Source organism: Colletes latitarsis, chromosome 10 (genome assembly GCF_051014445.1).
Source record: "Colletes latitarsis isolate SP2378_abdomen chromosome 10, iyColLati1, whole genome shotgun sequence".
In the NCBI taxonomy this organism is placed as follows: Eukaryota; Metazoa; Arthropoda; class Insecta; order Hymenoptera; family Colletidae; genus Colletes; species Colletes latitarsis.
In genome coordinates, this window is record NC_135143.1 from 18,140,859 (window position 1) to 18,168,320 (window position 27,462).

The 27,462-nt window shown below is 45.2% G+C and overlaps 1 protein-coding gene across 1 annotated transcript in view; it reads left to right on the forward strand.

Annotated features, from left to right (window-relative positions):
- The window catches only part of Meltrin (disintegrin and metalloproteinase domain-containing protein meltrin), a 66,040-nt gene that overhangs the window by 26,692 nt on the left and 11,886 nt on the right, over positions 1–27,462 (forward strand). The window contains exons 2-3 of the mRNA XM_076774196.1: positions 14,745–14,836; positions 24,218–24,373. Coding sequence (XP_076630311.1) covers positions 14,745–14,836; positions 24,218–24,373 — 248 coding nt within the window. The remainder of the gene's footprint in view (positions 1–14,744; positions 14,837–24,217; positions 24,374–27,462) is intronic.

Sequence of the window (27,462 nt, forward strand, 5' to 3'; positions counted from 1 at the left end):
TCAATATCGAAAAGTTACCGAGTTAAAGGTGGAAAATTATCGTGGCAGCCAGTGTGTTAAAGAAACTGAATTAATTTCTGAATTCACCAGATTGAGAATTAAATATATGTGTAAACAACAGAAAAGATGCAATAATTCTCCAAGCATGCATCAACAGACATCACCAAGAATAATAGTGCTCATAATTCATCCATTTAGAAATTTATACAATGTCGTTAGATCGCAATTTTCTTATTAGCCAACGTATTAATCTCGAGACCCCGTCCATAATCGATTTGTAATTATGGTTGTTAATGGTCGGAGAGTTACCGGTTTTGAAGGAAGCCTTCTCGAGAAGTGTCGTATCTTGTCCAACAACGTTTCGTACTCGCAGTGTGGGGGGTACGCTATCGTCGCATACTTAAGATACGCGGAAGAACCACGGGGAAACGCATAAAGTTCGAAGCGCGGAGAGGCCATTGAATTCTGATATAGACTTTCGAAAGAAAGTTAGAACTTTCATAGAGGCGTAAAGTGCGCGATTAAAACGTTCTCGAAAACTTAAAGTGGAATCTACGAAAATCCCAAGGTCGAGAACAATGTTCATAGACGATATCTTTTTTGTCTCATTTTCTGTTGCTTATCATCGTAATGATGCTTATGTAAAAAGAAGTTCGTGTATGACACAGTAAAATTTCGATTATCCCGCATACTCACACACATATTATATTTTCGGAGAAGAATTTTTTTCTCGAAACTGCGTAGAATTACGGGGTATGTCTATTCATCAAACATGATTATAATTGACCGCTGCAATCAAAAATAATTTTTTTAGAACGATTTTAAATTTTTTAATTTCGACGAAAAATTTATCTAATGAATTTTTTTCTCGAAACTGCGTGGAATTTCGGGGGTATGTCTATTCATCAAACATGATTATAATTGACCGCTGCAATCAAAAATAATTTTTTTAGAACGATTTTAAATTTTTTAATTTCGACGAAAAATTTATCTAATGAATTTTTTTCTCGAATCTGCGTGGGATTTTGGGGGTATGTGTATTCACCAAAAATAATTGCAATTGACCCCCGAAACCGAAAATAATTTTTTCAGGACGATTTGAAATTTTTTTTTTCGTCGAAAAATTTAAGCACCTACCCCCTGTCGATTTTTCTTAAAAATTCCTTTTTCATTTTTAATAATTTTGTTTGACGCCCTACAGAAAAGTTGTCTAATACTTTTTTGTAGGTACCCATGAGCTCTATTTCAGAAAAAAGTTTCATTGAAATATATTCACAATTGTAGGAGTTATGGCTGTTTGAAAATTGGACCATGTTTATGGGGTTTTTCTCATTTTACGGGGTCAAGGACCAACTTTTCGAATATTTTTGCGATTTGTACATATTCTCCACCAAAATACGCGTAGTTTGCTTTTTTAAACATTAAAATCGTGCAATCCGTTCAGAAGTTATGGCGTTTTAAAGATTCGCATGAAAATTCGGGCAGTCATTTCTGGCCAGAAATTATATTTTCGGTAAGGAATTTTTTTCTCGAAACTGAGTAGGATTTCGGGGGTATGTCTGTTGACCAAAAATGCTTGCAATTGACCCCTGCAACTAAAAATAATTTTTCCAAGACGATTTGAAATTTTTTAATTTCGTCAAAAAATTTCACACCTTCTCGAATTTTTTTTTAGAAAGCGGGTAAGAATTCGGGGGTGTGTCTATTCACCAAAAATGATTGTAATTGACCCCCGCAACCGAAAATAATTTTTTCAGAATTAATAAAAATTTTTTTTTTTCGCCGAAAAATTTAGGCACCTACCCCCTGTCGATTTTTCTTAAAATATTTAATATTTTCGGTAAGGAATTTTTTTCTCGAAAATGGTTAGGATTTCGAGGGTATGTCTACTCACCAAAAATGATCGTAATTGACCCACGCAACTAAAAATAATATTTCTAGAACGATTTGAAATTTTTCAATTTCCTCGAAAAATTTCTCCTTTCGATTTTTCGTAAAAATTTGTTTTCTTGGAAAAAATCTTTGATACGAATAGAAAAAAAATTCCAAAAAGGAGTGCTGAATAGATGGATATTCTTGTTGTAGAATTCGTATGGCGGAACGTGTTCGGACGACGCGTTCCCAGCGGAAAGTCTGGCGTTCGCACACGCGATAAGTCGGTAACGATGATAAATCGTAACGACGGCGATTAGGGAAAATCGATGTCCATTTGGCAGAGGGTGGATCAGGATCGCGGGAACGCTCTACGCCGGTTCACGCTTCGATCGTTGCAGCATCCGTTTTCAGGGGCCAACGAGAGCGAACTATTAGCTGTTTAGCGAGCTCTCTGCGCCCGCATCCGATAAATTCTATCGCGTGTAATTGATCGTAATTCGTGGTTAGCGACCGCCTCTTCGATCCCTTCCGACTCTTACGGATCGGAATTGGCTTTTCGAGGCCGTCGATCCTCCAACTGGCGTTCAAATTTTCGCCATCTCGTGCATGCGAATTCGAACCGATTCGGAAATTGAAACTCGTCGCTTTACAGAAGCGACCAACGATAGGGGGGGAGGAACACAGTGACTAACGGTGGCCCGCGGGCAAACCGGTGGTTTTCGACGGACATGACGGGCCCGGAGATCGATAACAGTCGCGTTCCTTGGCCGATTCTGATCCCCGAAATTGTCGGAGGCGCCGTTGGGGCGCGCGATCCCCAATTCGGTAACCTCGAGCTTCCACGAAGCGTAACGCACCGCGTGCATCGACGTAGAAAAAGAGGAGCCGAACGGGAACGAAACAGGAGAGAAAGAGGGATCCCGGCTGGTCGCGTGGGCGTGTGTAGGTGCGAGTGGTCGCGCGTACACAAGCGCGTTTTATATTGGGCGTGTGTCATCGCCCCGCTCTTCTCGCTACTACGCGTCCTGAACGCATAAGAGCCCTTTCAACGATCCTGGAGCCGCTTTCCTTCGTGCGTCGCTGCGCGTTTCCCTTCGTTTTTTGCTAATTAGCTTTTGCCTCGGCGTCCTTGATGCATTTTCTTTTCGCGAACCAGACCCTGCGAGAAGCTGAAACCGACCCATCGGAGTGCTTCCCTTCCTTGGACTCCCCCAATTTTTTTTTTTAATTCACTTTCCATGCCCGCAGACCCGGCAACGCTCACCTTCGAGCCGAACGAAAAATCTGCTTCGTATTTTCCGAGGTTATTAAACCGTGCGCGGATTGTTTAATCTAGCGATGTTCGCGGCACCATTTCCAGCCGGACGTTGTTCAAAACGCTGTTCGTTGGCTGAAAAAACGAAATGAAAATTAAATATCGGGTTAACGCCGACGGGCTGTCACGGTCCCATGGAAATCATAAATCGAAGACAATAATCGTCCGTTTTTTAGATTTTAGTTCAGCTCGTTTGCAGGCAAAGGGAACACTCGACTGTACAAATTTGATTCTGAAACATACCACGTGCGTGAAACTCTGGGTCCATATTAAACCGAATCTGAATTACCATTATTTCATATTTTTGTATAAGGTTTTCAATTAAAATTTCGCGTCATTTTAATATTCTCGTTAGTAAAAAGTAAAACGATTCTTCAAAAAACTGTTTCGACGGGTGAAAATGAAGGGTCAAGAGGGAACTAAACGAAATTAATTTGACCGGGAAGTCCTCGTCGGTGGAAAGAATATCTGTGATGAAGAAACAGGACGTCGGCTCGTGAAAATAGAAAATAATTAAAGGAGAAAACCGAGAAGCAACCGGTCCTCGTCTCGTTATCGAAAATCCATTACTGGCATCGCGTTTCTCGTTTGACCGGGGTCGCTGCTCTCATCCCGCTAATGGTCGCTGGCCGCATCCTCGAAACTTTGCAACCCCCAAGCGACGCCGTCGTCTATCCGTCTCTTAGGCAGCTTAACGATGCCTAATTACCGCCTCGATTAATCACTCACGGTTGTTCGTTATCGTCTAGCACTTGTGTACGCGTGTTCGCAGCGAAACAACCGATCGTCTAACACTTTTCGACGACTTCTCGACGATCGTCCCAGGTCCGGAAGCATCTTTCGTGTACGACGCTCAAACGGACGCGGCAATAGCGAAGATACGTTATCCGAGGTGAAGCTGATAACACGGACCAGGCGATGATAATAACGAGAGGATAGGCGACCCACGCTTTTCCTGGCACGCGCGATTCGCTCGAACTTGAATCCCTCTTTCACCGGTCGAAGCTTTCGAGCTTTTCGTTAATGTAGTTTGGCATTTCTTAACCTTTTCGGATGCAAGTGTGATAGTCAAGAAAGTAATATATCCTTCTTAGTCCTTTTTAATCAGTTTTCAAATTGCCTCCGCCAGTTTGAATAGCGAATGTGTTCTTCAACGTTTTCAATTTACATACGCTAACGATTGTGTACTTTCATTACTCGTCGTTAGTGGACGTTGTTTATTGTAGGAAAATGTGTGCGCCTGTGTGTGTGTGTTACAAAGTGAAAGCAGTGGTAAGGGAGGGGCTCGCGGTATGTTTACGCTTGACTCATTAACCCCCTCCACACATCGGTCGTATGCAAGATATTATTGCTCGCTATAATTCATCGTGCAATATTTTTGGTTTCTTAAACTTTGGTGTACTTCTATAGAAAACGTCACTTGCAAACTAATTATATCTTTCCAAGAAAAAAATTCTATCGATAGAAAAATACAAAATATCAAATAAATATTGGACTTTGAGACAATTTTTAAGAAATCAGTTTCATACCCAAAGGGTTGGAACTTGGAACATAGTAGCGACGAAATATGGCATAGCTTTTATTTTTAAGTTAGACTATCGAATGATAATGTCATCCACGATTCCACGATTTTGCAACGAGGTTAAATTTTCTATAGTGGTTCGTAATTATGGTCAAGAATAGATACGTTGACCTACTCTGCTAGCCGCTACCCTTCGGAAACTTGCGTTACAATTTTGTCGAAGAGTACAGTATTATACCTCAACGCAGTGGAAGATCGAATACGTGGCTGCTCATTATTTTGCAGATCCGAAGATCGACTACGAATAATAAATCTCGGTAATAATTTCGACAATATCGTCGATAGAGATATGGAAGAGTATAATCTGTAGTTCATTAAGAACACACAGAGCAGCCAATGTGGCTGGCACGGCTCGGATAATCTCGTAAATATTGGTTCTATCGAACACTGATTCGGGCGATTATATTATCGAATTTCCCGCGCGCCGGGTTTAACCGCCGCAAATTTCGGCTGAAATCGGAACGCGAAAATAGAAATCAATTGCCGGCGTATCGATTACCAATTCGTTAGAAACATTATTCGTCCGTATCCGACATAATTATGCGAGAATACCTTAAATTGGATGGTCCAATTACCTTTGTGGCCGTCCACGAGTTGTTCGAGTCGAAGATAGCTTCTTCAGAATGATCGATGTATCGTTTGTGCACCGAAGAGCCCTCATTCGGGTCGCCATTATTATTCATAACGTTCGCGGATGAATATTTCTAAAATTTTACTCGTAAAAGACACGGTTGAATTTTTATTAAATTTCCCGATCCAGGGTCCATCGAGAGCCGCCATTTTGAATCTAGGGGTCGACGAGTCCTCTTTCGTTCGATAGAAAGTGAGAATTAACGGGAACCAGAAAGCAGCGCGGGAATAAGGGGTAAAAGTGGCGGAGAAAGGGGAGGAGAAGAAACTCAACGTTATTTTTGGATTCGAAAAACAGAGTCGCGTCCGCCCTGCTCGCGACGAACCTCAGAAATATCGACGCCCAAGCGTCGTCGTCGAGCCAGCTTCGACGATTTGCCGAATGATCGGCGGAATTATGGCTCGATTCGGGATGCTTTATGGCCGTTGCCTAGCGTTGTCCTCGGAAACGCTTCCCAACTGATTCCCCAGCCAGCTATATAGGATATTCCGTGAAAAGCTTTCTCCATCCCTTCGATTCAACGTTCGAAGTCGAATAGAATTTTCGTCGTCGGCTCTCCAATTCCGGGTGTTCTCTGGCTCGTGGAACTCGCTGAATGCCGTTTTTCACGGATTCGTTCGCGTCACGGGAGCTTTCATTACGGCCGGCGATTTAATCGGAACTTTCGAACTCGTTCCGATATTGGAAATCGAACGGCCGGGAATCGCGTCGACCGACGCTCCCGAATTTCGGGGGAATCTGGAAAATCCTCCCGGCCTCCTCGAGGCGACGAAAGATCGCTGGAGTTTCGAGAAAAAACTTTTGAAACTTGGTAAACATATTTAAACGGGCTGAAAGTCTCGAATAAGATACGAAGAATATTTCTGTAGCTAGTAACTATATTTTTTAACGTCAACATGAAAGGTTTCGATAAAAATATCTGCGGTCAGTGTTGAAGAAATCTGCTCTCAGTCAAATGAACAGAGAGACAAAATGTCTGCCCATTCGACCACGGTGTACATTCGACTGCCCGATATGGTTGCATCGAGCTTTCTCTCCCTCCTCCGGGCCATTCTCTTTTCCTTTTTGCAAACGGCTCCCACATCCGATTGGAGGACCGTCGGTTGAAATCTAAGGCGTCGTGAGCCGCATTCAAGCATCCAAGAGATACTGGTTTCCTCTTTTTTAGGTCCGACTGGCCCTTAGTTTCCAAATGCCCCTCGTACAAAGTAGCAAACAGCTGGTAAGCGTCGATCCACGCCACCAATTAACCCTGAAAAGCCTAAGGGGAGCTTATCGACCCTATCGGTCCAGAGAATCTTCAAAGTGTACTGTTACCTTTGCGTAGAATGTTTTTGAAAAATTATGTTTAACCCTTCGGGACTCCGGACCTAGGTTAGCCTAGATTGGAGTCTCTCGCATCTTTAGAATTTTGAATCGTGTCAATAAGAAGATTGTGAAGAAATAGTTACACATCGCGGCTAAGCAAACTCGGTTTTATCGTCTGGCGGGATATCGGAAACCTCCGGCGGCGCAAATAAGGTTATTGATAATTATTATCGGCGTGTCTCGTGTTGCTTTCCGTCTAAGGAATTCAACTCGAAGTCTCCGTGTTCACGATCGCGTTGCTTTTTCTACAAAGTAAATTCCTTAACGATATTGTTAATTAGATCGAGGAAAGTTCCTTGTTAGTTATCCGCCAACCATTCAAAGGTGCTTTGTGTAATCTGATATTTATAAACACTAAAAGAAGCTCTCCATCAACATTAACAAACGCCATATAATTAACTTCCCTGGTACTAAGTCTCGTATTCAATTATTCGATACGTACGGTTCTTCTCACACCTGTTAATCTTGTTCGTGATCCTCGGGAATACTCATCGATCGCTACTCCGAACTATGTCGACCATTTTGATCATATATCATTCGCTCCGTGAAAGCCGCTTCTTGCGGTGATCTAGACAGAATTTAATAGTCTGTCCACGCTGTGAGTACGCGTACCAATTTATCTTCGTTTCGTAAAATTAGAAAAACGGAACAAGTAGGTAATAGAATTATTTTATCTTATCGAGGACCGGAAATCGTAGCATAGAGATCCAAAGTAGAATCACTGTCACGGATTTAACTACGAAGTAAACTTCGTGCTACTTTTTAGTATTGTAAATCGTTTTTCGTTGACTGAAAGAAGCCGTGGATCGAAAGCGGAAGTAATACCGCGAAATTCGAGGCAACGGAACGAGATCGAGAGGACAAAGGAGGAAGAAACGAAGTGGAAGGGGCGGGTGCGGTTCCAGGGACGTTAATCCAAGACGCGAAACCACCACTTGACGCCTATTTACGGCAATTAACCCGGCCCGCGTTGACGAACTTGAACTCCCCAGTTAATTGGATGCGCCGCAGACGTCCAACCGTCTCGTCCTCCGGTTCCCTGCCCCCAACGGGAGAAATTTATTCGCCCGACCTGTCCTTCGACGTGAATTCACTCGAGGGAGCACGACGAGCTCACCTGGTGGCCGATCGAACCGGGTAATTTCGAGTCGCGAGTCCAATTTCAATCGTCCAACTCCTCGAGGCGTCCACGTTTCTCTGTCCCCGGCTTTTCCAGCGTCGAGAAAAATTCGAGAAACTCGAGGTTTTCGTCGGATCGAATCCTCTAAGGGGTCGTGGTTCGCCCCACGGTCGAACGAACGCGTTAATTCGGGTTTTCGATCGACCTCTGCCCGCTGGAACTTTCGTCCGTCGATCGTGTAGACCCTTTTCGCGAGCCCTCGGCAATCTCATCGACGGAAGGGTGCACGAGTCGAAAGGGAGGAGGCGGGAGGAAAGTGAGTTGAAAGCGAAATTGAAATACAAGGGAGGTCGTTTCGCAACGGACCGATTTTCGCTGTTTGATGACGGGGATTACGTCGAAATTGAAACGCAAGGTAGCGTACGTGAAATTGGGAGAGGCTTAAGTCATCGTTTCGCTGGTATCGAGTTTGTTTAAAAGACACGAGATGTTAGATATTGCAACTTTATTTTGAATTTTCCTTGATAGACGTCGAAATCACTCGGAATACCATCTAAAAATAAAGATTCAGACACGGTTGCTTTAAAATCCTTTATCCGCTCGTATCTTCTCGAACGTCCATCATCGTCGCTCGAGAGGCTACGGGAATCATAGCACGGATCCAGAAGCTCGTGTACAAGGAATTTCCGGCTCGAAATAAAAGCTACGTCTCGCGAAAGCTTCGAAAATACAAAATGTGCGATATTTTGATTTGTAAAACAGCGAAGGTACTAATTTTTGTATCGCTTGGGGGTCAGGAGGGACGCGGGGAAGGCGGATACGGCCTCTTTTGCGCGCGGGATTTCCGGTACGCGGTGGAAAGCCCGCAAAGAGGATTACTCCGATGCTGTTCCGACAAATCCCGTTTCGGATCCGGAACAAAGGGATCAACGAATTAAAAAAAAAAAAAAGATCGCAGGAAAAAGAGGAACGGTCGGGGGATGTGCGCGCACAGCATTTTCGGGGCATTAAAATTCCGATCGCGGACGGATCCGTACGCGCGGGCAGCGATTCCGCAGACGGAAAAAGAGGAAGACGACGGGGTAACCGAAGGCGATTCGAGAGGTCGATAGAGAGAACGGTAAATCGATTTCACGCTTGCGTTGCTCGCTTGATACGCTCGAGCGCAAATTAATCCGGTAAACGCGGCTGAATTGTCTGCGGAAAATACGCGCGGCGAAAATACTTCGGGAATCGTTGAAACTCGACGCCAGGGCGAAGCCAACCGGACGATCAGTCCGTTCGACCGCCACCGTGGGTCTTCGATGGCGAGAAACGATTTTATTCTCTCTAATTGAAACTATTTTTGGTCTCTGATAAAAATTGTGCAACGATAGATTGAGAAACTATCGATATGTGGAAGGTGAAATTTGAAACAGTAAAATCACGTACGCGTGACAGCGGCCGTCAGAACGTTAACGTCGAAGACATTATCGGGAAAAGTCCAGAGCCGCTTCCTTTCGTCCTTCGCGCCTTTATAATTTACAATACTGCCCGTGGCGGTTTTGGTAGCTTCCGCTAACTAGCTGTCCGCCATTGTATTGTTTCGAGAACAAAGAATCGTCCTTCGGCGAGCACGGGCCGATAGTCGATTCCAACAAATCCGGAAACCGCTCCTACGTTAGCGAAAGGCTGCACTCGGGCGCAACAGCCATATTTCAAACAAGACGTTCATTATTAGAACTATATTTTATTTTTATAAATAGAAACGATTGTTCGATAGGTCGTAAAACGATTCGAAAGCATCCATTTGGGTTTGGAAAAGAGTTACGTCCGATCTCAGTTTTCTAGAATCGTTCTGTATATTAGGATAACGAGACTAGTTTGCTCGGCGGGGAACAAAGATGGTACAACACAGCGAAACGCGAACGAAAACAAGCGAAACGGAAGCCTGTAAATACAGTACGAATTCCGTTTCAGTCGGGGTAGACGAATGGAATAGACATCAGCAGCTTGTTCAGCTTTCGGCAACCTAGACACAAGAGCCCGAACGACGCCGTTGACGCGGAAGAGTTCGATGTTTGCGTAGGTAAATTATCGAGCAGTTCGCAACATCCGTCATGATTCACGGCGTCGGATGCCACTCTCTATCTCGGGGAACCGAACCTCCGAGTCAGCTATAATTACGAAGTTTAATTGACTAACGAGCACAGACGGGGATCGACGAAGCAGTGCAGAAATGGAGCCCTGATTGGTCCATTCACCGAGCTCGGCTTCGTTCATTCACGTTGCAATTAATTCGAAAGCGTCTAGCCCTGGGACTCTCCGGCATCCTCGATGAACAATGTTCCTCGACCCAGTAGAATCTTTCGAATCGAAGTTACGGGAATCTAAAACTATCGATACTTGCGTCTAAACGGTAATGGCGGAATCATAAGCTCCAGGGGACTTAACCCTTTGTGGTTCCATTACGACCCCCGGTTCAAAGTAGAATCTTTTTGTGATATATTTTTATTATCTTTTAAAAAGAAAATCGCAGACTGCTTCGTATTGAAAATGTACAATCACTAATTGCAACGTGTTGTAGGTCGAGAGCGCCGGTCACCAGTGACCACCGAGCCCCTAATCATCGAAGGGGGTCTTTGAACGAACCGGTTGCCGAATTCGGTCGAATCTTCTCAGGCTGGCGGGTCTGGATTTCTCTCGTTGGAGACCGCGAGGACACATGTGAAATCGGGATACGCCATGGCCTGGGAACACGAAACGCAGATCCGCCTCCGCATATGCCCGAACGCGCTCGCTCGCGCGTATGCGCGCTGCACACCGAATTAACGACGACCTAATTGACCGTCGCTAATTCCCTCGTCGACGTCCTCGTCACCGCCACTCCCTTCTGCGCCGTTTTACGACGGACGTCGTTAACGCCGACAGCGTTTCTCAAACTTTTCTCTCGGGATCTCTCGCGTACACCAAACCGCGAATCTAACTGCAAAAACATAATACTGCTCGTCGAAAACAGCTCTCTATACTACGCCGTTGCAAAGGAAAAACTTCTTTCAGTAATTTTTATATTATAACAATTCCAAACATTTGCAATGTGTGTTCTTAGTATTTTGTTTACATTTGAAAACGTGGAAATTGATGATAGGAACTGCAATCTATATATATTTGGAAATTATTCAAACTTCTGACACCTTTGAATCGCATAAGAGTTTATGGTGACAAAGATAGAGCGAGATGAAATTTAAACGTGCAAAATTCTGTTGCCTTTTTCCTATTCGAGGATCGAGTCTTTACGATGGCGCTCGTTTCGCGTAGATCTCGGGGTTGGATTTTACGATGGAACGATTTCCCAATGACCGCGTTTAACCGTTCCCCGCGCCATTTATCACCGCGTTCTTTGCGCGAGGGGATTCCAGCTCGCGCGAACAACTGTTACTTTCTCGTATCGGGTTCATTTTATTCACGTTAGAGCTCTGTCGTTAAACCGAATTTCGTCCGGGGACAGAAATACTCGAGATAATGTCCCACGTTCGCGCTCGCAAGAACGCCGCCATGGGCCAATCGATCATGGCTGCGCTCGAAATAGAGATGCGCAACATTTTGTTCGAACAAAACGTACGATTTAATTTCGTCGACCCGAAAAACCGGCCGAATTTCTTGTGTCGCGTCGGTTGGACGCCATAAGCGGATCCGATGGTCTCGTTTACGTTTGTTCACCGTTACGTGCGAGCGTTACACGCGACACAGAAGATGACCTCGAGGTCGCGGCGGGAAACTGTAATGGCGGTGGCCGGAGAAGTCGAGGACGCGATTATCGGCTCGTCAGGATTCGTGCCGTTGGAACAGCAACGGACCAGTTTTGATTTCCTGTCGGAACGGCAACAGGAAATTAACGACAAATCGAATACCGTAACGCGACCGACCAACCGTTGGGCTTGGGATAGCTTTAAATCCGTTAGAGGATCGGGATGCAATTAAGGCCTGGATTCGCGCTCGACGTTGACCCAATTAGATCCGCGACGAATTAACGCATTTACTCCCGTGTAGCCCGTGCATGGACGGACAGGATTCCTCGCTAAGAAGAAAGACTCGTTTTCAACGTAAAAAGTTAAAAGGGCTGTCGTTTTTTCATTAGGGAAAATCCAATTTCGACCAAATTCTGTCCCCTCCCTCGACTGGCGACGCTTAGACTCATAACAGATCCCCTTAAAAATAAATAATTACCGGTGATGCGAGTTCGGTTCGCAACAGGAAACGACCGTTGCGTTTCGCAGGACCGAAATTATAAAAAAATAGTGGGGACGGTAGGGACTATGTCGCGTGGTTTGCGTCACGGGATAAGGTTCGAGCCATCGACGCGACTCTTTCCGCGCGTACATTTGGCCCGGGGCTTTTTGCTCCGCGCGCTTTTTTCTCCCTTCGTCACCCTTTTGACGTCAATCTCGTTCCCATAAACGGTGCACATGTGCTCGCGCGTCGCGGACGGTTCCGCTCGCGGCATCGCCGCGCCGATCCGCGCTTTAAACGGCCAATCAAAATTCCACGGTGACCTAGTTCATCCCTGATCGACGGCGACGCTGCTTCCAGCCTCGGGACCTCGTCCGGATCAATCGTCAGCTCGATACCCTCCGAACACCTTTCTTTTTTTTTTTTTTTCGTTTTTAGGACCAGGCGACTTGCGTCACTCTGCAGATGCGTTCAAATTACGCCGCGTTCCGTGCGTTAATCAATTTTATTCGTCGATCGTACGGAAAAGGTCACTTTTATTGCAGAAATTGTTATTCAAACGAAAATCTCTCGTAAGTTTTTAATTTCTTTTTCTTTTTTGCCTACATACGTGTACTGTCGATCGTACAGTCTCGAACAACGAATAAAACGTAATTGTAGAGATCGGCGGCGAATTGTGATTCTATCAAATGCTCAATGGCGCTTCTCTTATTTCAAGAAAAAATTCGTTAACCATAAATCACACCACGTCGACGCTGCAAATCCACGGTAAAACGAAGTTAATGAATTGCAACGTCTCGGTTCTTGGATGCGTTTCTTCCGTAATTCAGCGGGTTCGTCCAGGGGATGCAAATTACCGTGCTCGGTTAAATCCGTGCTAACTGAATTCCTTGATAAATTCCAGCCGTCCGACGGTAGAAACTTTGCGCGAAGAAGAAACTCGAGTTATTTACGCGCGGCGAGATTCGCCGTGCTATTGTCGATGTTCTCGAGAATCCCCGTCCGATGTTTGTTGTTACAAAAAGAGAGAGACTTTTGTGCTGGATTAAAACAGTACAAAAGCGTCGGCGCTATTTCAGTCGGAGTATAGTTTTTTTTTCCTTGTCTGCTCCGGGGGCATTCTCACTCTGGCGTATCGAAAAATGGGTCATTTTTGAGGCCCCCCCACCCCCTCCAACGCGACCCTGACCTTTGTCGAATTTTTCGCGCGGTTTCAGCGATCGCTCGACGAGCTTTCAGAATTTTTTTCAGCCGCGAAACGTTCCCGGGGAACGATTGAAAATTTTGCGAAGAAACAGTCCCGTTTTTCGAATTCTTTCGTGTCGTTCGAAACGTTAAGCAGGCGTGGTGTTATTATGGTCGCGCGGCGAAGGTTCGAAAGAAAAGGTAGGATGAATTTTTTACGGATTTTTTGCTATAAACCTCCTTAAACGCCGGTTACCGCAGCGAGGCGTGAAATGCAAGCGCGAAACGGGCAAAAGCGACGAGCAATAATTACAGCTCATTTAATACCTACGCCCGGGCGGCCCACGCTCGAGAGCGTGTACTCGACAGAATGACGAATCGCGAACCAAGCCCTCTCCTAGCTGGAATATAACGTTGTCCGTTTCGAAGCGGACAGATTATGCATCCTCCGCGGGAGGAGACCGCTTCGATCCGGCCGAATCGAGCGGAGGCTGCGCCGCGATCAAGGCCGAACGTCAAACCCTCGGAGCTGTTCCCTCTAATCCAGAGATATCAAACAGGCTGCCAGGCCCATTAACTTTCTGCCTCTCGCTTTATCAGTTTTTTATTTTAATCGTGTCAGACTTTCCTACGATCCTCCACCGCCGCCACAAATAAAGCGACATTCTTCGATCTTCGTGCATACGCAAAACAGTCTATCGTTTTTAATACGCAATATTTATTTATCGAACCTACAGTCCCTGTTTAAATCTAGAAGATGGCTAAAATATTATCGACTCTTTAAAATGGCGGACGTAACCGAAGCTCCGCGATGGGAAAGTGCAAATTGGCCCTCGGGGCGAACGGGAGTTTCGCATGCCCGTTCTAATCGATCCGCGGGATTATATTTAGATCTTCCTCCGTGCGCGGTTTTCGCCAGGAGTAAGTTTATTTTTAATTTTCCACGTGGTTGCCGGAGGTTCAAGACCGAGGTGAAAGTACCCCGCGCACGACGGTCCGCGATAACAACGAGTTTACCGTGCAGAATAAAAATAACGTTAGTCGCGTATTGTGTTCGCAGTGCGCGTCGAAAGTCGTCGAGAAGTTTGCGAAACGTGCACGGGTGCTGGAGAACGGTCGATAGTCCTGGAAAACGGAAGCTCGGAGGGTCGGTCGCGTTCGCGAAAATTGGCCGAGGAGCCCTCGAGGCTCGGAGAGCTTGTTCATTGTTGGGCTCGATGTCAAGGACTTCTGTCGATGTAATTAGCGTGGAAACGCGCGAGCACGGCAAACGCGAGTCGCGCGAATTTCGGGACAAAAGCGTTCCCGCGGGACACTTGCCAGCGACTGAAATACTCTGTCCACCGAGCCCAGGGAACCGCTTTTCCCTTCAAACGGCGCTTCTCGGCTCGTTAAAATGCGCGCTAAACGGGGACAAAGGGACGAATGTTTCTCTAACGATTTCCGCCTCTGTTTGCAGGACCGTCCCCAGATTTCAGCAGGCACACGGTGGTCAGGCCGCGCGTCTATCATGGCAGGACCAAGCGCCAGATCTCCTCGACCAAAGAAAACGTGAGTAACGTTCCTCTGCTTACTCCAAACCAACAAACTTACCTCAATCATATTCACGAATAACGCTTTTAATTCGTTGCTACTTCGTTTCAGATTATAATCTATTAACCCTTCATCCAGTTAGCTGCTTTCGACGAGTATACTCGTCGTGAAGCAATGAGTAACATTTTGTATTATAACGAGTATACTCGTCGTGCCGTAAAGAGTAGTTACAATTCGCTGTTTAACACGAGTAAACTTGACAGAGGAATGCATTGAAAATACAATCGCATCGTAACCAATTCAGACTGCAAAGCCAACAGGAACCCAGCCAACTAAACCGATCGCTGCACTATCAGAGATCGCAACAGCTAACTGGTTATCTCTTAAGAACCCTCCAGTATCGAATACCGCGAAATCAGCCCCGTCGTTTAACGCGTCGATAGAAATTTGTTTTCTAACAACAGCTATTTCGTTAACCCGATAGGCAAGAACGAAGGTGATATTAGCGGAGAGTAATGGAAAGGCGCGGGGGCATTTTCGAACTCTGGAGGGACTTGAAATGCAGGGCACGGGCCGTCGCGTCGTTGGGTGCAACAATTTCGATGCAAATGTCGCGTTGCGTCGGGAATACGAAATCCAAGATCGCGGCGCTAACCTAGACCTACCCGTAGCCTAGGAGTCGAGAGATCGAGACGGAAATTCGGTTCGTGGTTTAGTCGGGGATATCTGATCCCCGATAGCTTCCATATCGCGAGCATTCCCGTTCGATTCCCCGTTTGCGCTTAAATACGCGGTTCGGGAAAACAGATGTTACCGAGAAGCGTTTTGTACCGAGCTATTTTCGAGGCTGACCCGTACGCTGGATCGTCTCAAGAGCGCCACACCGGGCACGGAACAAAACAAACAAGGCATTCCTGCGGCATTTCTGGCGAGAGCCAGTCGATATCGAGAGGCTGATCCGTAATTGAGATCGAACGAAACCACGTTTCCCTCCGCCTGGTTGCGGTGATTTAACGTTTTGCACGACTCTCGGTGATAACGCGCAGTACGAGGGTAAACACAGACCCCGAGCAGCGAAGTTTTACCTGTGTTTCAGCTACTCGCGCCCACGCGTTCGCCACCGATGCTTGTTTGTTGCCTTTTGCGGAACCATTAACGTAGACGACGGGGATGAACAAATAGCTCTGGAGAAAATTTCATTCCTTGTCCAAGCGACGATTGATATTCACGGATGAAAATTAGTTTAATGCGTAAACGCGAAGAAGGAATGCGAATTGCGTTTATTTGTAAAGCAGAAGACTCGACGAAGACGGCTGCGGTCGCTGTACTCGGGAACAGTGACGTTCACGTTAATTATGGCTTGCTCCAGGGCGACGTCTATTTATTAAAAACGATTTTGCGAACGTCTCTTGTGCGGTCCTCTTCTAAACGCGACGTTATATTAATATACATAGGTCCCGAGGAGCAAAGTTTCATTATGTTCCAACTAGTGGAAAGCTATTTGCACCCACGCGTTCGTGGCTCGGCGTTGTTTGCAAGCTTTTCGGAAGCATTAACGTAGACAGCGAGAATAAACAAATAGTCCTCCTGCACGCTACACCAGCCGTAACGCACCTAGGACCATTAGTTTTGTAGCCTGTCTCATTTATTACATTACTGTTTGCTCGGAGCACCTTTCGATAATTCACCGATTGATAAATTATAAACTTTAACACGATGGAAAACCGTAGACGAAATTTCAACAGATTGATTAAAATGGCCTTTTAAAAAATTGTTTTATTTCTGGCGCTTCGACCTCTGAACTCCGACGCTTTCCGGTAGATTTACGGATTCAACGTCGGGGGAAAAAGAGGACAGAGATTTAAAGAGAACCTTTTCAGAACGCACACGATCGACACGATCACGGATAAACTTCCGTGGAAAAACTACCGTTCGTTCGAATGGTATCTCTTTATAGCCGGGTTCGTTTGTAACAGTAGCAATCGCCTCGAACGCCGATCGAAAAAGAAAAGTACCCCGGAAGCGTCGTTCGAACGGAATCGACCCGGAGCAAAGTCGTTTCGTTCCTTAATTCGAGGGAGGAAGCCGAGTTGTACGCGAGAATCGGGAACAAGGAAGAGAAAAAGGGAATCGTTGTAGGAACTAAGAAGTCGGTTGCCTAATACGTTGGATCCTAAACACTGGCGATCCAGCGGCGTCGACGAAACAGGGCAATTGACCTCGTTTCTCGTTATCACAGGGAAGAATGAACGCTATCAATGCGTCTGTCCACGGCGACGAATCTAATTTCCGGTCACGCAGCCTCGCTTACCATTCGTCGCAACTAGCTGTCGATCCTGTTCGCCAACGAGAAATACAAATCAATCTTTCTCGTATTAAAATACCTTATTCTGGGATTGATTTCGCATTTAATTATATTTTTGGTAATAAAAAAGACATACCGTGATATTTAATCCTTATTAAGAGCGGAAGTTTGATGCGTTCGAGGGCTCGCTGTCTCGCTGAAATTGTTTTGCACTCCAGTGATAATAGCCATCTAAATCGCATCAAAACAGATGTATACTTCGTCGTATAGCAAACGCGAAGTGTTCGTAAGTTTGTTTTAAGAGATCGGAGCTTCGATCGTGCCTCGAGATTGACACGCGACTCCCTCGATGCTAGATCAGTTTTATTAAACGAAGACGGCGAACAGGGTTTCGCAAGATTGCTTCTTAATAGTTTGCTGGCTATGTAGCACGGCGTTAAGGGGAAACACTCGGGGCCACTCATGCTCCGCTTGCTAAGAAAGTCCGAGAGGAAAGCGAGCATATAACGAAGCTCGTTAAGATACGTGTATGCGTTTTATCGGTATCAGAATCGCGTCCCTGTAAGTACCGACGAGACAAATACCGTATCGACACCTCAGAAAGATCGTTATCCTTCCTATTTGCAACTTGACGTATCCCAAAGCAGAGGATTACCGATTATTTTTGATATTCTAATAAAAGAGCTTTGCAAAATTTCCAGAAATTTTAAGGGGACGGAACACTCAGCTGGTTTGCAACGTACGTGACCCTTCTAACGTGGAGGTATCGACATTCTACACCGAGTACCTTCTCCCCCTCATTAAGTACTTTGGTGTCGAATTGCTTAAATATCATCGATATGCATGGTTATGGGTACGGTCGTTGCGCGTAAGCCAGGCTCGTAAAACAGTTGGACGCATAGGGGATTAATAAAACGCAGTTTCCCGGTCGACAAAGAGAAAAGTGGGCGGATTTGGAGCGAATGGAAACGAAATAAACCGCAGTCGAAGCCAATAAATCGGAGCGAGAGGTGGTCCTCGATAAAGTCTCGAGACCCTGTTTGCTGGTTTATCGTGCACCGGGCTCTGAAACCACTCGACGATAGTCCTGTCGGCGTTGTAACGCGCCTGGGAAGAAAGCAGCGAAAAGGGAGGAAAGTCTGGGTAAAGAGATTGCGTAGGTTCCTTTTATCCGGCTCACGAGTTCCCGGCCACAAAGGGAAATGGAGTGGTTTCTCTATCGCGGCCGAGCACATCCCAGATGCACTGCTTTTCGCTTAAATTTACGCGCCGATGACGAGACGGTAAACTGTAAACTCGAAAGAAAATTGGTTAAACGCATCCACAATTTAGGGCAACGTTCGAAACACATTACAATTTTTCTTTCGTACGCTTGGAACGCAAATTTCCATATTTTTCACTCGAAAGTTTAAACGTTGAGGATATTCCTAGATAGGGAAAACATTATTTCAAATTTAATTATTGTTCTTTAGCTTACTGTTATGGGAGGAATTGAGATAGAAGAGACATTCAATGATCAGTCGAGTACTTGTGAGAAAGGTACAGGTTGAGCGTAGCCTTCTGGTAGCAAGCACGGGAAGTATCGCTACTGTTTTCGTTTCGAGTTATTCTAAGACCTGGCATTTGGAAAAATTAACGTCAAAGTTTTGTACAAAAAGAAAATTGAGACATTTCAAGTACCTAAAAATGGTTTGAATCTACTTTTATTCGAATTCTAATCTTCCCAGCATCGTTTTATCAAATGCGATGAACCTTTGTCGTTCTTTGATAAATAAGTATGGGTTTTCCAGCAATCTGAACGGAACTGACAGGCTATTAAGGCTATTAAGAAACGCGAGGCCGCGATAAAGGGCGAATACGACGCAGTTGCGGGTCGGTGAAACCGAAAAACGGTCGTCGAGCACAATGGAAATTTCCGCGTAGATTACGGTTAATCATTTCCAGAAGCGGCGTCCTGGGGGGTGAGGGGCGGTCCCTTTGACGGTATCAGGGACCTCTAGGATGCGGAAACGACGGTTCCTACTTCCTCCTTGTTCTTCTAGCCTCGACCTAGTCGCCGAGACCAGTTTAAAAGATGCCTTTCATCCTACGCGACGCACCTACAAAGAGCCCCTCTGTACGTTGGCATACATTGTACAGAGCTCGCCGCGACCTCGTTAACCGCACGAATTTCCAAGAAGCTTACCGTCCGTTCGAATAATTAGCGCGTCTTTTGCGCGGGTTTAATCGCCGTAAACAATCGGAGCCCGAGCGCTATTTTCGTTAATATTAACGTCGTCGCTGGAGCTGTTCGTTCAACCAACCGCAGACAGATTGGCCACGGTAATTGCGAACCCAGCTTGCGAAACTGCGCTTATTTCGAAATTAACGCGGTAAATCTCACGGTTATGGCCGTAATGCGTATCATTGTGGTGTTGCGAGTTCCGATTGAAAAACGGTGGGAAAAATAAGCAATATTCTTGCTCGTGTACACGCGAACGTTCGAAATCGAAATGTTTGTCTCGACCGGTGAAAATACGAACGTCAAACATGTTTTCCCGGTGAAAAAGAGTTTTCGACACGATTCCTGGTACAATGCACGTCTTCCTTATGGTTCGGGAAGTGAAAATGATAAAAACCAACGAGATAACGTCGCGTACGATCGTTGTCTGTGTTTGAACAAGCGCGGCAGATAAACATCGGCCAGTCTAGCAATCGATCAACGAACATATCGGATAATGAATTCTCCGCGACCGCGGCAATCGAACAAACGAACCGCGGTGCAATTAAAATCGCGAAGCTCCACGAGTCATTAGCGAATTTAAATGACCAGGTGCCCGGCGTTGCAATTTCGATTGATGGAATTCAATAATGACCGGTGACTTCCGCTTAATCTCTTCAGTCCTCGAATATTTTTCGAGTCCTTCATTTTTGGTGATTTGATAAACGTTATCAAAGAATATTGCAATATTTCTGTGAATTTTAACGAGCCGTGCACGATCGTAAAGTACCAAACAAAAGGGTTAATAGTCGCGTAATCGTTAGCTTTTGTTTTGAAGTGCATTCTGGAAGGTAATTTAAGAATTTGTCGCGTTTGGCTCTCTAATACCAGCTGCTTTTCGAAACAAAGGCCCGGTCCAATGTTGGCTTATCTCCCTTAATGGCTCGGTACTTTGTGCTTTATCTTTGAGTCGGAATTTTGGCTACGATCCATCTCTACGATCGTAATCCAGGTAGAATAGATTTTCCAGAATCACGGTTTCTTGTTCGTATCTCGTTAACCATCGACGCTATCAAAATTACGGTGATTACAGGAAATATAGCGTATTAAATCCCCTATAAAAACGATGTAACGCATCTTTTCTCTGTCGGTAGTAGTTTCGTCGCGATTCGACAACGACGACAAGGATACTCGCCGGAAACGAGCTCGCGTCGGATGTTCCGTGTTCCCGGGTTCTTTTTTCGCGAAACAAGAAAAACCACGCGAGTCGGGAATAGACGTCGTAAACCATGTTTCGCAGAAACAGAGATTCCCCACAATGGGTTTCGTGGGTGCGGCGAATGGGAGACACAAGAATGACGTTCATGGGAGTACGGTGCGTCGAATAGGCGTCTCTCGAACTTCCCTCTTCGAGGGAAACAATCGTTCCCCCTCCCTGGCTGAATTACGATGCTCCTGGTAACCGAATTTCAGGGGTGACTTGAGCCAAGGTCTTGCCAACTCCCAAAACGAACGAGGCCTCCCGATCGATAGGCCCCGGAAATTGTCTCCTCAAACTGGGAAAACTGGGAAAAGCGTCATAAATCCCAGTCAAATAATTTTAATTTAACACGTTGATAATTAAAATGTGTAGTTGTCGATAAATATAGATTTGTACAGGTCTTCGAATTCATATATTCGTACACTATAGTGATGATTTAGTATAAATGGAAATAGACTTGTTTCTTATGTGGACGGTCCAGGTATGTTGGACACAACTAATTCTTGTATGGTCATCGAAGTGCAGCATCATTCGGCCGCGTGCAGTACAGAATGGGTGTTACCGTTCGGGGGAAGAAATGTATTTATTAGCATTAATATTATTATTCTATACTGTTTATGTTAATAACCCTCTATCGACTTTGTAATTAGGCAATTACTAGCCCAGTAATAATAAAAAAACTACTTCGTAAATAGAAAGTATAACAACAAATGACAAAAATTCATAAGAATCCACCATTATAATGCATGAATTCGAATGGAAGTAACTGTGTATTTGCATTGGGAGTTTCGTATTTCCAAAGATAAACTAAACTTTCGTACAAATGACCACCCCGAGTCCCTTCGAAGGAGATCTCGTATTCATTCTCATCTCTATCGTTGCTCCAAGCAAACAGTAATTAGGACGCTTATCTTATCATCATGAAAAATTCATAAAGATCCCTCCAACGCGAAGTATAATCCCCGATGGATCTGCAGAGAGGAGACTCGTCGTAAATAATATCTGATAAATCGTCGTTGGAAACGGGGGATAAGGATGGTTGGAAACCACGAGCGAAAAAGCGAGGGAAAAAGGTTCGATTCGGCCATTAGCAGGCTTCGTCTGTAAGTGGTGTTAGAGGAGGAGAGGCCAAGGAAAAACCCTGACCTCCGGGGGTGTAGCTACATTTGTTTCTCGATATCGACTCGGAGCGGGTCAGGACGCGGGAACGGATAACTGGAATATCGAGGAACGTTTTCCCCAGTTTGGCGTCCGGCCAGGTATGGATTGCTAACTGTCGGACGACGATGATAGAATCCGCGCCGGGAGAATTCCGCGGATCCATCTATCGTCGATCCCGGCTGCATCCTCGCCGCGTGCACGGAATATCTGAAACGTACGACCCCGGGAGAAGGTTTTTCACCGCGCGCCTGGGATTCGGCTCTCGTTCAATAAAGCCCTGCGACGCGAATCACGGGACCAGCCGGACGTGTATCGCGATGCTTTTTCTGCTGCCACGTAATCGAAACTGGCGGATATTTGTCTCTGCTTTCGGGCAGAAAATCGCCAACGCTGGGAACTTCTTTAATTCTTTGATTTTTCGCCGAGCAAAATGTTCTTTGGCGCGGTGGAACGACTCGATTTTACCCGAGGAATCTACATATATCAACACTAAGGTTCTTTCGTGGACTAACGATCTTCTTCGTTTCGTGGGAGTAGTCTCTGGACAGCAATTTTTGTTACAGGGTACGTTTTATCCTCGATATTTTTCGTAGAAAAGGGTTGGGTACATGTGTGTTAATAACTGAGACAGTGTATTTATTGTGATATTTATTACTTTTTACACTCTTCGGAGCGCGGAAGCCAAGTCCCGTTCATAGAAGTTCTTCCCGTTGTCACCCCCGTTCGCACTGGCAAAATTGTTAAACTACCCTGATTGGTTAACCTCACGTTTCTATTTCTTACGCGCAAGGCGCGCTTGTTTTCGAAACGGAGTGGTGATCGAGGACCACGACTGCAGGATTTCCTTCGGGCCGTACGCTTCCAGTGTCCTCCGAAAATCCCTAATTTACGACGATCTCTATTTGCTGTTGAGGGGCTTAGGAAAAGAATTTACTAAAAGCATTCGCTATTCAAGATTGGAAAACATCTTCCTCGAAAACAGCTTCGACGAACGAGAGTCGTACATTACGTGGGCCGTTTGCACGAGAGAAAGACTTTCCCATGTGCGTAAGACCGGACGCTATAAAAGTATTAAAAATCATGGGAGTCGCGAATTGCCACAATGTTTCAGCCAGTGTGTAATCATTTGCTAGGGAAGGTATAAATAATAATGATCTTTACAGTACCCAAGCGTCTCGTACGCGTGAAAAGGAGAATGAAACCGAACGTATATATACAATTAAAAGTAAGCATGTTGAGTACAGAAATAAACGAGAAGAGAGAAGAACGCGCGAGTAGAGTAATAAATTGCCGCGAAGGTAAGGAGAAACGAGATAAAGCGCCGGGGCATAATGATAATCCCGAAGTTGGAATAACTGGAGTCTGAAACGATGTCGCGGCGATTGTGTTCCGAGTAGTCTCGTGGCTGCAGTGGAGCGTGAAGCCGTGTCAAGGAGACGGTTGATGAGACCGGGCGAATCAGTGACCGAAATTCTCGAGCGAGAAATGCTCGCAACCTCGACGTCCTCGACCCTTGGTTGGCTGGCAGTGAGCATACGCGACACGGTATTCCTTGGACGTGTACGCAACGCGTGCAACACGCTTCCTCTTAGGGAGGAAATGGGACGCGTCCCCTATGAATTAAACATGGGGTGGATTCGAGAGACACACGAGGGTGCAAACGAGATTCGTAAATTCATTTGCTCGGTCGGCACGCGTTGAAAAAGCTCGCCTGGACCGAGCATAAATGTTTAAACAGTCGACTTTCCGGTCCCGCGGTCGTCCATCGAGTTTGGACAGAAAAATGAAACTCTGAAAACGTCGAGCCTGAATGATTTCTATCGGCGATCGGTTTTTTTTGTTTTGTCATCTCACAAACATGTACAGTACTTTTCTCCCATTCGAAAATATTGAAAATTCTGAGAGCTATAACTCCTTGTTTAACCCTCAAGTGGATTATTGTGGCCCTCCATAACTTTAAACTAATATTGTAATTGCTTGAGAATTTATGTAATCCTCCATTGGTTCGCTATTTTTTAAATGCTTTAAGTTGATTTCTCATTTACCAATTTGGTAAAAATTAACATTAAGTAAAATAATTCAGATTGAGAGTCCATTTAAGGGTTAATCGTCCATATCCTACGGAATAGATTAGAAAATGTAGTGTATTATTTCGCGATTATCGTCTTGTAGAAGACGAGATAATTGGCTGGCGTGTCGGAGGGAGGGGGGAGGGGGGTCCGGGTGGAATCGATTTTCACGGGATCGCAGGCGCGTTTCTTCTTTTATCTAGATCCTCTCGGCGACTGCGACGGCGGCGCGCAACAGGTGCATAATGTCGAGCTTCGGAACGATTATAATGCATTCGAACGCCGATTCGAAGGAGTTTTATCGGGCGTGTTCGGGCGGAAACACGGCGTTTACGCGATAGGAAACCGTGCCACGAGTAACCATTCTGGCCCGTACCGAACTCGTCTGCCTTTTTGCTTTCAGGACGTCGAGCACGCGGACGTGCTGACGGTGGGCTTCGACCTGGATGGGGTGAAACAAGTGCTGGACCTCAGGTTGAACGCCGATCTAATTCCGGTCGGCTATCAGCAGCGTCATCAACACCGTGGCGCGTACCAAGTGCACACCCCGTCGAAAGTCGTAAGTGCAATCGAATCTAATTAGTAAAACGGCTACGAAAATAACAGTTTCGACTTGTTACCTACCGATTCCGAATTAAAACTGTTTACGATAATCAAAACAATCTCAATTGTTACGGATATTTCTAGTCTGTATGGATTTCCGTTACCGTAACTGTTATTTTTCGATTCTATCGCGGCGTTCTTGTTCTTTATTTTAACTTATCTGAAGTCTAGAGTTGACGAACAGGGATGGAACGTAGGTACCAGTTCCAATAATTAATCTCGAGCAAACGTTGCCTCGAAACGAAAATATTGGCAAGGTACAACACAGGTGTAAAGAACGCAGGAATCGATAACGGTGACTCACTCACTATCCGACCAGGACGACAGACACATATAGAGAAGCATGGACGTTTCGAGAGTATCGATCACTCCCCCTTTAGCTCCTCCGTGCCCAACGGTTTCGATACACATTAGTTTCAGACGATTTTTATCGTTATTACACCGTCGACTCTATGTTTCACTTTTATGGGCCATTTTTTTATGCTCGATACGCCTCTAAATAGTTGCGGGAAACGATCATCCCTAAAATCACGCGATGGAAGGAAGAATCGACCCTTTCTAATTCCACTTTGGAAATTTACTTTTTCATCGATTCAAGTTTCCTAGTTTCTGCAGTTATATTTTCGATATACAGACTGGTATACATCGAAGGGAAAAGGAATAAATAATGTTGATTGGATGCAGGTGTGGAAAGGAGGGGGTTAAATAATGTTGACGATCAGCGTGCACGCATTCACCGAGGCAGAGCGTTCAGCTATGCTTCGCCTTTGTCCAACCACTCCCTGTTTCGGTTAAACCGTCGCGACCGTTTTCTCTCTGTCCATCTACTAAATAGTTTACTTGGAAATCACATGCTTCGAAACAGTTCGCGATCGACCGCACAGAAATACGAAATGTTTCCTTGGAAAGCTGCTGAAAGCATCGAGCCCCTAGGGTGGAGCCACTTTAATAGGGTGGCTTTGCCTTTATTCCTTCACCACTGAGCCATTTCGTGATTTCTTTTCCTCAAACTGTAATACAAATAACATAAGAAACAATTTTAATATAAACATACAGTCTAATGCAACACAAAAGTATCATTAAACTTGAAATTTTTGATCAAATAGGTCTTAAACTCTCTGAGATTATGTGAGTTATTTTAATTACGCGTTAAATAATATTGAAACGAACGTTTTCTCTCACTTTTTTCTACTAAAATCGTGCGCCTCAAAGAGTCAACTCAGACAGTATTTGGTCATCTGGCAATAATTGAGGCGTCGATAGTTCGATCAAACACATTTTAAGGGGGACATTAATGGCTTCCGACGCATTTCTCTCGAATCAATAAACACGAGTCGTAGTATTCGTATTCTCAAATCGAACAGCGACGAACAAGAAGTATCTCCGTTATTTTGAAATAAAATATGCCCGACCCGGCGCGTTAAGACGGATCGACGATAAAAATGGAGGAAGTGGAACGAAGATGGCCACTCGGCGACATTTTCTTCCGCCCGATCGCGAGTGTCTCGAAGCAATTCATATTTTCGCGAGTTCCCCATTAGCAGTATCGTCTCGTACGCGCCGTGAATCACTCGAGTAAGAATAATGGCCTTTCCTCGGCGTCGCGAGCGCCCGGGACAGATAGAAAAATGTCTGTCCGTGTCTTTTTTTCAACGATTCGAACACCTTTTCCATTGATAGAAATTTTTACGACGCGCGTTATTCACGGGTAATGGCCACGCATAAAGCATCGGGCCAGGCAAGCCGGGCCGTGTTTCATCGACCGGGACCGAGTTCGTTGCGCTCTGTTGTCGTCGGTTCCACATTTTACGCAATTGAATAAATGAATTGGCGCGTCCAGTTGCCGTCTGTTTCGCTTTCCGTCCCTCTCCTAGCCACTGGTTCACCGTTTCTCTCCGTCGCCACGGTTTATTTGCGCTCGCCGTTTGCGGGACAAGCGGACGAGCTAATTTCGGTCGTTTTAAATGGTGGAAATTCTGCGAATCTAACTAGTTAGAATGCTCTTCAGAGGTTTCGCGAGTCGAAACGGGCGTAATTATTGCCTTTTGTCCTCTCTTTGTCTCTCTCTCTCACTCGGACGATGAAAGAAACTTTTGCTAAATTAAATTCCGTCCGACTAGAAATTGCGCTTCCGACTCGGTAAGATTCGATCTTTCAGGGAGGAGGGAGGCTCCTGGAGAACTTTTTGACTCGTTGGTTCTCAGTTCCAGGGTAGGGGACCAAGTGCCATAATCGAGCGTTAAATCATCTTTCGTTCGTGGCGTTTGCGTTTCGAGACGACGAATCCTTTCTCGCCCCGGCAAGGAGCAAAACGAGGAAAAGGAACGAAAGCAGTCAGAATCTGGGCCAACTATATTTGTAGCGGTCGGGCTGACGCGGAGAACGCGTCCGAGAATCCGAGATAAGCCGGGGAAAATTCATTCTCGAGTTTCGTCAGCCTCCAGAATCCTCTTCGGGCTCGCGACCTGCCTCCCCCGCGTTTATTTCTCGCGGTCTCCGGAGATAATTCGCTATCCAGAACTCCCCTTCCAACGAAATATCGCCTAAACTCGGATTTCTTTGATCTTTTGCAGATTGTGTTCACCTTATTGCCTAAAATCCTCCTTAAAGAATGCAAAATTGTCGATGGTATACGACTCTGAACACACAAAAATGATTCTTGCAATAAACTTCTAATTTAATTATGCAATAAACATAGTTTAAATAATTATTGTTATGAAGGATGTTAGTGCATACCACGCGTGGTACTATTAAAATGTTCATACACGCCAATCAACGCCGTTGACATAAGGAATAACGTTTATTATTTCATCCAAAGGCGATGAAACTTAACAGAGAAAAAAATATTTGTATCTTGAAACGTTAAAGAATATATGTGAGAAGTGTCGAAAAATTTCATCGACCCCTTATGCTGTAAAAAAATTGTCAAATATCGCTTCTCGTTTTACCATTTTACATGAGTCTCCGCCCTTAAGTCATTGTAATTCTAACAAAACAGCTACGATCTACAAAAGGGTCAATCTATGGCGCAAAACCTATGTGTTT